The sequence below is a fragment of the Orcinus orca genome, chromosome 1 (assembly GCF_937001465.1).
Source record: "Orcinus orca chromosome 1, mOrcOrc1.1, whole genome shotgun sequence".
NCBI lineage: Eukaryota > Metazoa > Chordata > Mammalia > Artiodactyla > Delphinidae > Orcinus > Orcinus orca.
The window spans coordinates 9,091,169-9,104,140 of record NC_064559.1 but is presented as its reverse complement, the minus strand read 5'-3'; the positions used below and the strand labels follow the sequence as shown (position 1 = coordinate 9,104,140).

General features: G+C 36.4%; 1 protein-coding gene across 14 annotated transcripts in view; it reads right to left on the bottom strand.

Annotated features, from left to right (window-relative positions):
* CDC42BPA (CDC42 binding protein kinase alpha) overlaps positions 1–12,972 on the bottom strand; it is a 326,934-nt gene that overhangs the window by 79,745 nt on the left and 234,217 nt on the right. For all 14 annotated transcript variants that reach the window (XM_049713472.1, XM_033430345.2, XM_049713441.1 and 11 more), the window contains one exon: positions 8,164–8,269. In XM_049713472.1, coding sequence (XP_049569429.1) covers positions 8,164–8,269 — 106 coding nt within the window. The remainder of the gene's footprint in view (positions 1–8,163; positions 8,270–12,972) is intronic.

The window sequence follows — 12,972 nt, the reverse complement described above, 5'->3', positions numbered from 1 at the left end:
CATGGGATCTTAGTTCCCTGAGCAGGGGTCGAACCAGCATCCCCTGCATTGTAAGGTGGATTCTTTACCACTGGACCACCAGGGAAGTCCCTGCATTTCTGTCCTTTTAAATCTATATCCAGACTTCAGTATGGGAAGTTTTTTATTTACCCCTTCCTTTCTTTGGTTCTTTCCAATCTACTGTTAAAATTTTCTGTTGGGATTTTTCATTTATTTTATTTTTCACTTCTAAAGATTTACTTGACTGTTTTGTATAGATTCCAGTTGTCTGCTGAAATTCTTCATCACGTTTATTTTCTTGAATATATCATACAGTTATTTTAAAGTTCAGTTAAGAAAATTCCAATACTTGGAATTGTGTGGGTCTGTTTATATTGACTGCCTGGTTTTCTTCTCATTTATTCTTTTTTTACTTTGTTTTTGCTATTATACTTTTATGTCTTGGTTTTCTTTGGTTGTATCTCTTGGTATGCATTGTAATTTCTTACTGCATGCCACATACAGTGTATGAAAATTTTAGAGACAATTTGAGGCTCTATGTAATATCTTCCTCCAGAGACTGCTTACTTTTACTTCTGGTAGGCAATTAGATCATGGATTCAGTTACTTAGAGGCTGGGTTTCAGTCACTGAGAGGGCTCATCTCTCTCTGGTTCACCCTTATTTCTAAAATGTAGCCTTTTCGATGAGTTCAATTGAAAGCTTGAATTGATTACCAAGGATCCTGCACCTTGGTGGGCATTGATATTCAGTTTTTCTCTCTAAACTTGTGATACTGTGGAATACTGTGCTCAACTTCCTGGATTCTCTGCTACAGCTTTCATATCTGCAAATGCCTCAAGAGGAAAACTGGCACTGAATGCTGGGCTCATCTCTCTGTACTACTCCTTTCTAAAGGATCTGGGTCAGTAAAGTCTCGGCTGCCTTCTTATCTCTCCAGTGCCTTCCTGCAGATGAATACTTCCAGGCAGTATTGCTACAGTATTAAAAACATTTTTTTTAAGTCCAGCTTTATAGCTCTTCTTGGTGAGGTGGTAGGTATGATGTAAGCTAATCTGTCACAGAAGCAAAAATTCTTGTTTTAGTTTTTAAAAGTTCATGATAAAATATTTGCATACAATTTTTATTTCATGGCTACATTTTTCTGATAAATGGTCTCAAAATGCCATTAGCTATTACTATTCCTTTCTTCCTTTCTGATATATTTGTAGAGATATTGTGTTAGTTTTCTTTCTGATTACTCAGCTTGAAGGAGATGAATTTTTCCTACAAGAATTATTTATAGGTTTGTGAAGATGAGGGGCCATGTGATGGTTAAATTTATGAGTCAGCTTGATTGGGTCACAGGGTGCCTAGACATTTGGTCAAACATTCTGGTTGTGTCTTTGAAGGTGTCTCTGGGTGAGATTAACATTTGAATTGATTGACTGAATAAAGCAGATTACCTTCCTAATGTGGATGGTTCCCATTCAATCAGTTGAAGGCCTGAATAGAAAGAAAGGCTGACCCTAGTAAGAGGGAATTCCTCCTGCCTGACTTGCTTTCAAGCTGGGACATTGGATTCTGTCCTTGTTCTCTTACTGAAACAGTGGCTCTTCCTGGGTCTGACATAAGAAGCTATTGCTATGATTTACATCAGAGAATGTTTTGCCTATGTTCTCTTCTAGGAGATTTATGGTATCATGTCTTAATATTTAAGTCTTCAAGACATTCTGAGTTTATTTTTGTATATGGTGTGAGGGAGTGTTTTAACTTCATTGTTTTATATGCAGCTGTCCAGCTCTCCCAACATTACTTGCTGAAGAGACTGTCTTTTCTCCATTGCATATTCTTGCCTCCCTTGTTGAAGATTAATTGACCATAGGTGCGTGGGTTTATTTCTGGGCTCTCTATTCTGTTCCACTGATCTATATGTCTGTTTTTGTCAGCCAATACCAAGCTGTTTTGATTACTGTAGCTTTGTAGTACTGCCTGAAGTCTGGGAGGATTATGTCTCCAGTTTTGTTCTTTTTCCTCAGGATTGCTTTGGCAATTCTGTTTTTTGTTTTGGTTCCATATAAATTTTAGGAATATTTGTTCTAGTTCTGTAAAAAGTGACATGGGTAATTTGACAGAGATCACATAAAATCTGTAGACTGTTTTGGGTAGTATGGCCATTTTAACAATATTAATTCTTCCAATCCAAGAGCATGGGATCTCTTTCCATTTCTTTGAATCATTTTCAATTTCCTTTATCAATGTTTTATAGTTCTTAGCATATAAGTCTCTCACCTCCTTGGTCAGGTTTATTCCTAAATTTGTTTGTTTTTTTATTGATGCAATTTTAAAAGGGGCTGTCTTTTCACTTTCCCTGTCTGAGATTTCATTGTTAGTGTAAAGAAATGCAACTGATTTCTGTATGTTAATCTTGTATACTGCTACCTTGCTGAATTCATTTACTGGTTCTAGCAGTTTCTGTGTGGAGTCTTTAGGGTTTCCTATGACAACTTTACCTCTTCCCTTCCAATTTGGATATTTTTTATTTCTTTTTCTTGTCTGACTGCTGTGGCTAGGATTTCTAATACTATGTTGAACAGAAGTGGTAAGAGTGGGCATCCCTGTCTTGTTCCAGATTTTAGCAGAAAGGCTTTCAGCTTTTCACCTTTGAGTATTATGGTGGCTATGGGTTTGCCATAAGTAGCTTTTTTTTTTTTTCCGTACGCGGGCCTCTCACTGTTGTGGCCTCTCCCACTGCGGAGCACAGGCTCCGGACGTGCAGGCTCAGCGGCCATGGCTCACGGGCCCAGCCGCTCCGCGGCATGTGGGATCTTCCCAGACCGGGGCACGAACCCGTGTCCCCTGCATCGGCAGGCAGACTCTCAACCACTGCGCCAGCAGGGAAGCCCCATAAATAGCTTTTATATGCTGAGATATGTTCCCTCTATACCCACTTTGGAAAGAGTTTTTATCATGAACAGATGTTGAGTTTTATCAAATGCTTTTTCTGCATCTATTGAGATATCATGTAGTTTTGTCTTTTCTTATGTTGATGTGGTTTATCACACTGACTGATTTGCATATGTTGAACCATCCATGTAACCCTGGGATGAATCCAGCTTGATCATGGTGTATGGTTCTTTTTATGGTTGTTGGATTTGGTTTCCTAATATTTTGTTGAGGATTTTTGCATCTATATTTATCAAAGATATTGGCCTGTAATTTTCTCTGCCAATAAACTGGACAAACTAGAAGAAAGGTACAAGTTTTGCCAACTCCCTAATCTAAGTTCATCTGGAATTCTCCTAATGACCCAGGTTTTTTCTGGTGTGTGTTTTTAACCTTCCATGGGAGATAGACAACCTCATTGTCTTCTTAGAAAGAAAAAGGATCAGAGAACCTGTCACTACCAACACACATCGTTATCTGCCTATTGAGAACAAGGAACTTACGTTTTGTACTCCAGGGTGTGCTATTTACCTTTAAAAATGTATTTTACCATCTATTTTCTTTTTATAGGTTTATTAAGGTATAATTTACATACTATAAAATTCACTCATTATAACACTTATGGTTTGATGATTTTTAGTAAATTTAAACATTTGTGCAATAATCACTACAATCTGGTTTGGGACCACTTCCAATACCTGAGAAATTTCCCTCAAGCTGGTTTGCAGTCAATCCTGGCTTCCACCATGAGTTCTTGGCATCACTGATCTATTTTCTGTGTCTATAGTTTTGCCTTTTCTAGAAACGTAATATCAATGAAATAATACAATATATAGATTTTTGTATCAGGCTTTTTAAAATTATCGTATTATTGAGGTTCAACCACAGTGTTGCACATATCAGAAACTAACTCCTTTTTATAGCTGGGTAGTATTCTATTACATGGATATTAGTACACTTTATTTATCCGTTCACTACTTGATGAACATTTGCATTGTTTCCGGTTATTTGCTATTATGAATAATGATGCTATGAACATTCATATACAAGTTTCTAAAGGGACTATGCTTTTAATTCTTCTGGATAAATAACTAGGAGAATTTCCGAGTTACAGGGTAAGTGTATGTTTAACTTTTTGAGAAATTTAAAACTGTTTTCTGAAGTAGTTATACCATCTTGCACTTCTACAAGCAGTGTAGGAGTTTCAGTTCCTCCATATCCTTGCCAACAGCTGGTATGGTCACTGATTGATTAACTCTTGAGCCTGTACAACAATATGTTTCCATGGTTTAACTTGCATTGTTCCTAATGACTAATGATAGTGAACATCTTTTCACGTGCTTATTTGTTATTCATATATCTTCTTTCATGAAATTTTCCCCCCGTTTTCAATTTTCCCCCCGTTATTTTCCATTGGGTTGTTTGTATTATTTCTTGAGTTTTAAGAGTTCTTTATACATTCCAAATATAAGTCTTTTATCAGATAAATTGTTTGAAAATCTTTTCTCTTCATCTATGTATATCTTTTCATTTTCTTAATGTTGTCTTTAAATTTTGATGAGGTCCAATTTATAATTATTTTTCTCTCAAGGTTTGTGCTTTGTGTCATATCTAAGAAATCTTTGACTAACGCCAAATCACAAAGATTTTCTCCTATGCTTACCTCATATTTCAGTTTATGATCCATTTTGAATTAATTGTGTATGTTATGAGGTAAGGATCTAAGTTAATTTTTTACACATAGATATCCAATTATTCCAGCACCATTTGTTGAAAAGATTCTCTTTTTCCCATTGAATTGCCTTGGTACTTTTGCTGAAAATCAATCAACCATAAATATGACGTCTTATTTTTGGACTCTCTACTCTGTTCCATTATGCCAATGTTACCGTCTTTTGATTACTATAGATTTACAGTAAGTTTCGAAATTCTGTAGTGTAAATCCTCCAACTTCTGTACCCCTCGTCTCCCCGCCTCCCGCCAAATATTTTTGCTATTGTAGATCTTCTGTATTCCCATATAAATTTAAGGATAGGCTTGCCAGTTCTAACAAAAAAGCCTAGCAAAATTTTGATAGTGATTTCCCCAAATCCATAGATCTATTAGGAGAGAACTGCAGTCCTAACAATATGCAGTATATCTCTCCATTTGTTTAGATATTCCTTAATTTATCTCAGTAATGTTTTGTAGTTGTCTTCCTTTGGTTAACTCTGGGAGCTCTGAAATGTCTGTTTTCAACAACTGTGTCCACTTTGAAACTTTTTTTTTCTTGAGTGGATTCATCAATCTCTTCACGTTAGCATAGCCAGAAGTCTACCAGCTATTTTGGAGAATGTTTTTTGTAGATGCAGTGTCTTCACTAATTCCTACAACACATCCTTTTCTGATCACCATTGCTTTTGACTTACAATCTGTGATTGGGATTTCAGCTGGAGATTTGCAAGAAGAGGAAGAAACACAAATTTTTGCACTGTCATGTTACAGTAGTTCAAAGGAGTCTTAAATAGATGTGTTTAGTATTTGTCAGGAAAAGTTAATCTTTTCATTCTTACTGAATTAAAGCACAGGGGCTCTGGAGCCAGACTACCCGTGTTCCAATCCCATCCTGCCACTCCCTAGTTTTGAGATTACAAGAGTAGCTTAATCTCCCTTTGCCTCAATTTCCTCATCTGTAAAATGGTAGGAACAATAGTGTATACCTCACAGAGTTATTGTGAGAATTATATGGTTTATATAAAGTAACTCAGGAGAGGGCCTGCACAAAGTAAATTCTACCTAAGCATTACTTCATTTTGCATGTTTGGGAATGAGAAGGTTTTACTATTTGTAAATTGACATACCTGGCTTACGATAATTATAAGACTACACAGGAATATGGAAAAATGCTCATGTTTTAAATGAAATGGCAGATTAGAAAATAAAATGTATATATGACTGAAATTATTTAATAATACATATACAACAAAACCTGGAAAGGAACATATAAAAGTAACATAGTTGTTTCATGTTACTGAAATCATAGGTAACTTTTATGTTGAATATTTTCCACATTGTGTAATTTTGCTTTTATGTAAAATAATTATTTAATAACAAGATACAAATGATAATATTTTCTTACTGGAAACCATTTACTTCCACTCCTTGGCATATATGGCTAATTTTACTTGCAATAAATTACCTTTAATAGAAACTTTGAATACAGACTTCTGAAAATATCAACAAACTTTTTTCTATTTCCTTTTTAATTTTTATTTTTGAAGTTAAAAAATCTGACTATGAGACTCTATTAGTTATATAAGTTTCAAAATTAACATACTAATTGCTTTTTGGTTTCTATATCTGAAGTTCTGTTGAGAAGGAATTCGGTTCTCTTCAAGCAGGTTCCCAATGGAACAGTTGGTGTAGCAATGGCAAAGGTATTCTTTGGTTATCCCTCTTGGGGAAAATACCCAATTCAACCAAACCAAAAAATGAATAAATGGAAAGAAACAGTGAAGATGTGCAGTTAGGAGGACTGACAGAGAAGTAAAGCTGAATAAAAGGACCAAAAATAGAGAAGAGGTTCAAATGGAAGAAGACCCAGATCCTCCCCTATTTCTCCAGAAATAAACATTTCCTGTTATCATTTGTCACTGAATACTTGCCAACCATATGATTTGCTCTCCAAGTTCTGTTCATATCCTTTACCACATCTTTCAATTTAGCAAGACAAGGTAATATTCTACTTTTTATAAAATTAGGAGATAGGCTTTTATTTTTATCCTTCAGATCTCATCAAAATCCAAAGAGTATTGTTTAAAAATTATTTCTAAAGATGTATTTCTGGTAAACTTGCCAGAACTTTATGGTTAATAATGAAATGAAACCAAGGGGTGAATACAAGACTTGATCTACATTCGGTTTGATTATATCACAATTCAATTTTTCTCTAACTATAATACCACCTTTTACTAGGTAATTTGCTTATAAACTCTACATGAAGTGACCTTCTAGAGTTTAATTATATTTCTTACCTCAAGGTCACTCTTAACAGAATCTTAAAATTCTGTCTGGTAGACAGAAATGATGTTTAATTTTGTAGTCATATTGGTTAAGCCCATTAAATAACAATTATGTGACCTATTTGGATAAAGTTTAAATACTGTTAGTTTTATTTTAGTGGAAGTAACTAAGAGTTATACAATACTGTTCATACAGTATTCATAGTTAAAAAAATAATTTATATTACTTACTATTTGGCCACTTTCCACAGTGTTTGTGTGCATCAGCTTTGTAATTACAAAATAAACTAACAAAGTTCTTTCTCAAGTAGTTTGCAACCAAACAAGCAGTCATTTTTAAATGCTTAGAAAACTGAATAATCATTGGGAAAATAGTGACAGAAATAAAAAGAAATATGGAACACAATGGAAAATTGAGATAGAATGAATGAAAAGTCTCTCTTTTATGACTATTTAGCCATTGTCTTTCAATGTGTTTATTGAAATGACTATTAATTGAACATAATACTTTTACTTCAGGAAAATCCTTGAACTCATTACAAAGCACAATTATCCAAACCTTATTATTTAAAAGTAAGTAAAACTATTAAAACTGCTAATTAATATTAGGATTTTTACAGCTGTTAACAACTGGGACAAGAAATGCAGAATGATGTCAGTTCAAGAAATCTGAGATACTAAATGGAAAAAGATTCCTTTAAGTATTTAAAATTTTGTTCATAAATCTAGCTGTTTTAATCTAGGTTTAATCTATGGTTCAGCTCTTTATTCAAGCTATAGAGTTTATAGGCAGAGTTGGTTTCTTTGGCTTCTTAACTACCAATGGTATTACTTCTAGCTATTATCAGTTCTCCATCATGAATATGACATCAGAACTGTCAAAATTTCTCTAGTTTGGCTTAATTGTTCCTGTTCTTGCCAAAGACAGGCCTTAGCTTAGCCATGACAAAGTAAGTGATTAATAGTAAAAGAGAGATGGAAAGTGAAATAAAGAACAGGGGCTCAAAAAATAAATGGGACAAAGAATAAGATGAGGTAAGCCGAGTCCTCTCTCCAAGAAGACTCCTGTACAGATTGGTAAAATGAAAAATTGCCTGTACACAGAAGCAATCCTTGCGTTTAGGAAGAATAGTAAATTAAAAAATGTACACCAAATATAAAATTATATCTATAATTGCTGTGATAGTGCTGAACATCTAGCATGTATCAATGAGTATCAATGAGATTAAATCACTCACCTTATCAAGCTCACTTGTCAGTTTTTTATTTTCTTCCATTAATAACACTTTTTCTCGTTCATATTGTTGTTTGAACTCATTTTCAAATTCTTCCCTTTCACTTTGACTAATACAATGCAAAAATATAAAAGGAAAAAAAGGAATTGAATTAAAGGTAAAATAATGGTATACTAGATTGGCTATGGTATCATATGCCTTATTCTGAAAAGCCACTTATATCTCAATTGCTCCAAATCCCAAACATTTCCCTTAAAATTAGGAAGTCACAATCATTTCCTTTTAATTAATAAATAGATTTGTCTGCTTAATAATATCTATTTTGTTCTTCATTTGAAAATCTGAGGAAGACAACCTGATTATGCTCACCTTATTCAGTTGTAAATATCCTAGAAAGCATGGGAAAATGAGGAAGCTAGGGAGAAAGGAGGGTATAGGGACCACAATACAATTGCTTACACTCAGCTCTAGATTGCATAGAAAATTCAACTTCCATTTCCAACAGTTCTCTCAGCACACTAAGCCCATCCTTCCATTACTCCTGCCTTCCTTCTTCCTTTCCTCCGTACGTACCTATCTACACATACATACATACATACATAATTATAAAACTTATTTAAAATGATAGTTCTAAGGGACAGAATTGATTCACCCTTAGGGGTAAACACAGTTCTAACGAACTTGTTAAAAATCTCCAAAGGGAGGAGTCTGGGAGGCGGCGCCGCAGGGGACCGAGGGACGGACGCGCTCGAAGGCCAACGCGGAGGCCGCGATACGGGCGCTGCCCCGCCCGCTGCTTTTGGCCGCCGACTGCCTGGCAGCGCTCTGCGTGACGAGCGCGGCTCAGAACACCACGCTGGCCCCGAACGTGACTACACCCTCGGCTTTACCGACTACCACCAGGACAGCCCCGGTGCCGCCGCCGCTCCGCCGGGCACCACTCCAGCACCAGAAATCTCTGAAAGCCGCAACAACCGGGTTTCCTGTTTTGATGCTAATGCTGCTAACACTACCTGCTTTTGGATAAAATGCAAAGGTAAAGGCTACTGTTCAGGTAATTCAACAGTTCGTGATTGCAAGGTGGTGAACAGCACAGAATTCTGTCCTGCGTCCACTGCCACACCATTGCCAACCAACTCTACAGCTAAAACCACAACTCTGCCTTCCTCTTCTACAGCTTCCACCACAACTACTACATCAGGTACAACTGATACCTCTTTAACTCTGACTTCACAACCTGCGCGGAAGTCTACCTTTGATGCCGGCAGTTTCATTGGAGGAATTGTCCTTGTATTGGGTGTGCAGGCTGTAATTTTCTTTCTCTATAAACTCTGCAAATCTAAAGAACGAAACCACCACACTCTGTAAACAGACCCGCTAAATTAACAAGAACTGGTGTGTAACCCACTGAAACCAAAATATTATCTTTCAAGATGTCCCACATGGAAGACACTATTCTAGGATCTTTAATTTTTCCAAGGATGCATATAGGAGCATCGCCCTTGAAGAAAAATCATTTAAATCATTTTGCTCAACGGGCATATTTAAAATATTCTGCACGAATCCTTGTGGCTGTCTTCTTTTATTTTAAATGTCTGCTGCTGTGGGATTATGTCCTCTCTTCTTGACATGCCAAATGTAACTCTGTAAGTGATGGAAAACATTGTCGTGCACAGACAACCTCCTGACCCTTTTGGCAATTTCAATGTAGTCATTTCAAAGCCTGAAAGCTGCATTATTTTCATCCTAACTCAGGATGTAGTTTAGCGACCAGAATTGAGAAGAACATGCCAAATGAGCATCAATCAGGTGGATTTTGGGCTATCGTTTCAAACGTGGAATAAATTTATAAATGTAGTATCCTTAGAGTAAAATTTAGTGTTTGATAAGTTATTTTTTCTACATTAGAAAACAGATGCCACACACGGAATTACATTCCAGATTTAAAGAAAAAATCAATGGAAAGGATACAAAACATTAAAGTGTAGCAGGTTATTGTTCATACTTGTAAAGCACCTTATATCATTGAGAAAATAAAAAACAGTGTCTTAAAAGACAAAAAGACCAAAAAAAAAAAAAAAAGAAACAACAAAAACCTCCTAAGGGAGAAAGGGTGGAATCAGTTTTTGAATACTGAGTTGAAGTGCAAATAAAGAGGCTTATCTCTACAGCAGTGTGATGGAGGATGTTAGTTAGCAGTAAATGTGAAGCAGTTCTGGGTAATTTTATGATTGCTTCCAAGTCAATAAACAACATAAGTAACGGCTGATTTTAAAAATGTAATCTTAAAAATCCCTTCCTCACTAAATTATTGAATATAAATTAAATTATAATTTAAATGATAACTTCTAGGAAAATAACCATCCTGTGTCCAAACAAATGTGTCCCGTTCCTTCTTATCTATAATCAAAATGTGAAATTTAGTTATGTTTAGGAATCTTTCTTTTTTTTTTTTTTTTTTTTGCAGTACGCGGGCCTCTCACTACTGTGGCCTCTCCCGTTGCAGAGCACAGGCTCCAGACGTGCAGGCTCAGCGGCCATGGCTCACGGGCCCAGCCACTCCGCGGCACGTGGGATCTTCCCGGACCGGGGCACAAACCCATGTCCCCTGCATCGGCAGGCGGACTCAACCACTGCACCACCAGGGAAGCCCAGGAATCTTTCTTGATTCAGAAGCAACTCCAAACAACAATGAAAAAAATAGGAAAAATTACAAAGAAGCATCCTTTCAGAAAAATAAGTATATGAATAAATTGAGTAAAATTTCTATATACAACCATTTTTGTTTTTTCCTATTAGCGTTAAACAAAACTTAAGTCTCTCTCATACTGAAATGAAATAAACAAACTCTCCCCTGAACTCTACGTCACACTTCATTTTCCACTTTCCTTGTCTTCCCGTTCACTGGCAACCACCTTGAAATCTTGAGAGTTTGCCGTATCCACTTCCTCACTGCCTAAATTTTCCTCCCTGTGCCAAAATCTGACTTCTACTGCCACCACCTCAAAAAAACTGTTGTCCGCAAACTCATTATTGTCCCAACTGTTATTATATCCAATCTACTGGCTACCCTTGACAGTGTTGTCCATTCCCTCCCTCTTGAAATGCTGTCCTCCCTTGGCTTCAGTGATACCCACTTTCTTGATTTTCAGCCTACATTTAGACTTTTCAGCTGTATTTGTGAGCCCCCCAACCCCTCTTTCCTCCATGTAAATGCCAATGCTCCCAGGTATTCTGTCACAGGTGCTCAACTTTTTTTTTTTTTTTTACACATTTTCCCTGAGCTATCCCATCTATTATACCACCTATTTCAATTATCATCCATTATGCTGACAAACTCTGAATCTACATCTGAAGCTTTTCTGGGCTTCAAATTGCTGACTTGATATCTCCCCAAAGTTGTCTCCCAAGCACCTCAAATTCAACATGCCCAACCATAACAACAGAAAAACAAGTTCCCAACACCCCACGTACCTTCCTCTGTGATCATACACTCTACTTATTCTTCTCTTACTACAGGAGAAAAACATAGCTAAGGTTGCTCTTTGCTTATGCGCCTGCTCAAGTACACTTTTCTCCTCTCTGTCCTGAATCATCTACTGGTACTTTCTATCAGATTACAAGCATGGTGTTATTTTTGAGACAAATTTCTCCTCCAGTTATTATCTCGTTGCTTTTATTATCTGCTTGCTCTTACAATTGCTCTCCTTCAAGTCTTTGCATCCATTATGGGGTTTCTGCCCACTACTGTTCCACTGAAATTGTTCTTATCAAAGTCACCAATGACATTCATATTGTTAAACTCAACTATCAATTACATGGTCCTCATCTTATTTGATTTAGACCTCATCTAATTTAACATGTAGACAGATTTGATACGCATTCATCATAACACCAAATTTGCACACCAAATTTGCCCACCAAATTTGCCTGGTCATCTTCCTATCATTCTTACTGCTCTTTCCCTCTCCACTTTGCTGTTTCTTCCTCATTTCCAAACTTCTAAAGATTGGAGTGCTCCAGGTTGCAGTCCTAGGACTTCTTTTCCATCTATATTCATTCACTAAGTGATCTCATGTAGTCTCACCCCTTTAAATATCATATGAATGATAAATACTCCCAGGATTTTACCTCTAGCCCTGAAATCCAGACTAGTCTGTATGATGACCTGCTTGACATTTCCACCTGGATGCCTAAAAAGCACCTCAAACAGAATTTGTTTAAAATGAGCTCCTGATATTCCCATCCCCAAAATGCTTCTTCTGTGGTTTTCCTCTCTAAATGGTAACTATATTCTCCTAATTGCTAAGGCCCAAAACTGTAGCACCATCCTTGATTTCCCCTCTTTCTTTCTTACCCCATATCTAGTCTATCAGCAAATATCATTATTTTTACCTTTTAAAGAAATTGGAATTCGAATATTTTTCACAGCCAATTCTGCCACCACCCTAGGCCCAATCCACCATTATCTTTTGCCTGGATGATTGCAATAGCCTTCTCAATGGTTTCACTGCTCTTTCTCTTATCTAGTTCAGACTTTTCTTAATCTAGTAGTCAGAATAATCCTGTTAAAACACAAGGCAATATTTGTCCATTTTCCACTCAAAATCCTGCAATGCTTCCCTGCCATGGTTTTACTGAGAGTAAAAAATTGTAAGTCACTGAACATGACTTACAAAGCCTTACATGGTCTGGCCCCCATTACCTCTCATACGTACCTCTCACTATTCTTTCCCCTTAACTCTGCTTCATCCACATTGGCCTCTTTTTTAGTATTATTATTTTAACAGACTTTATTTTTTAGAAAGGTTT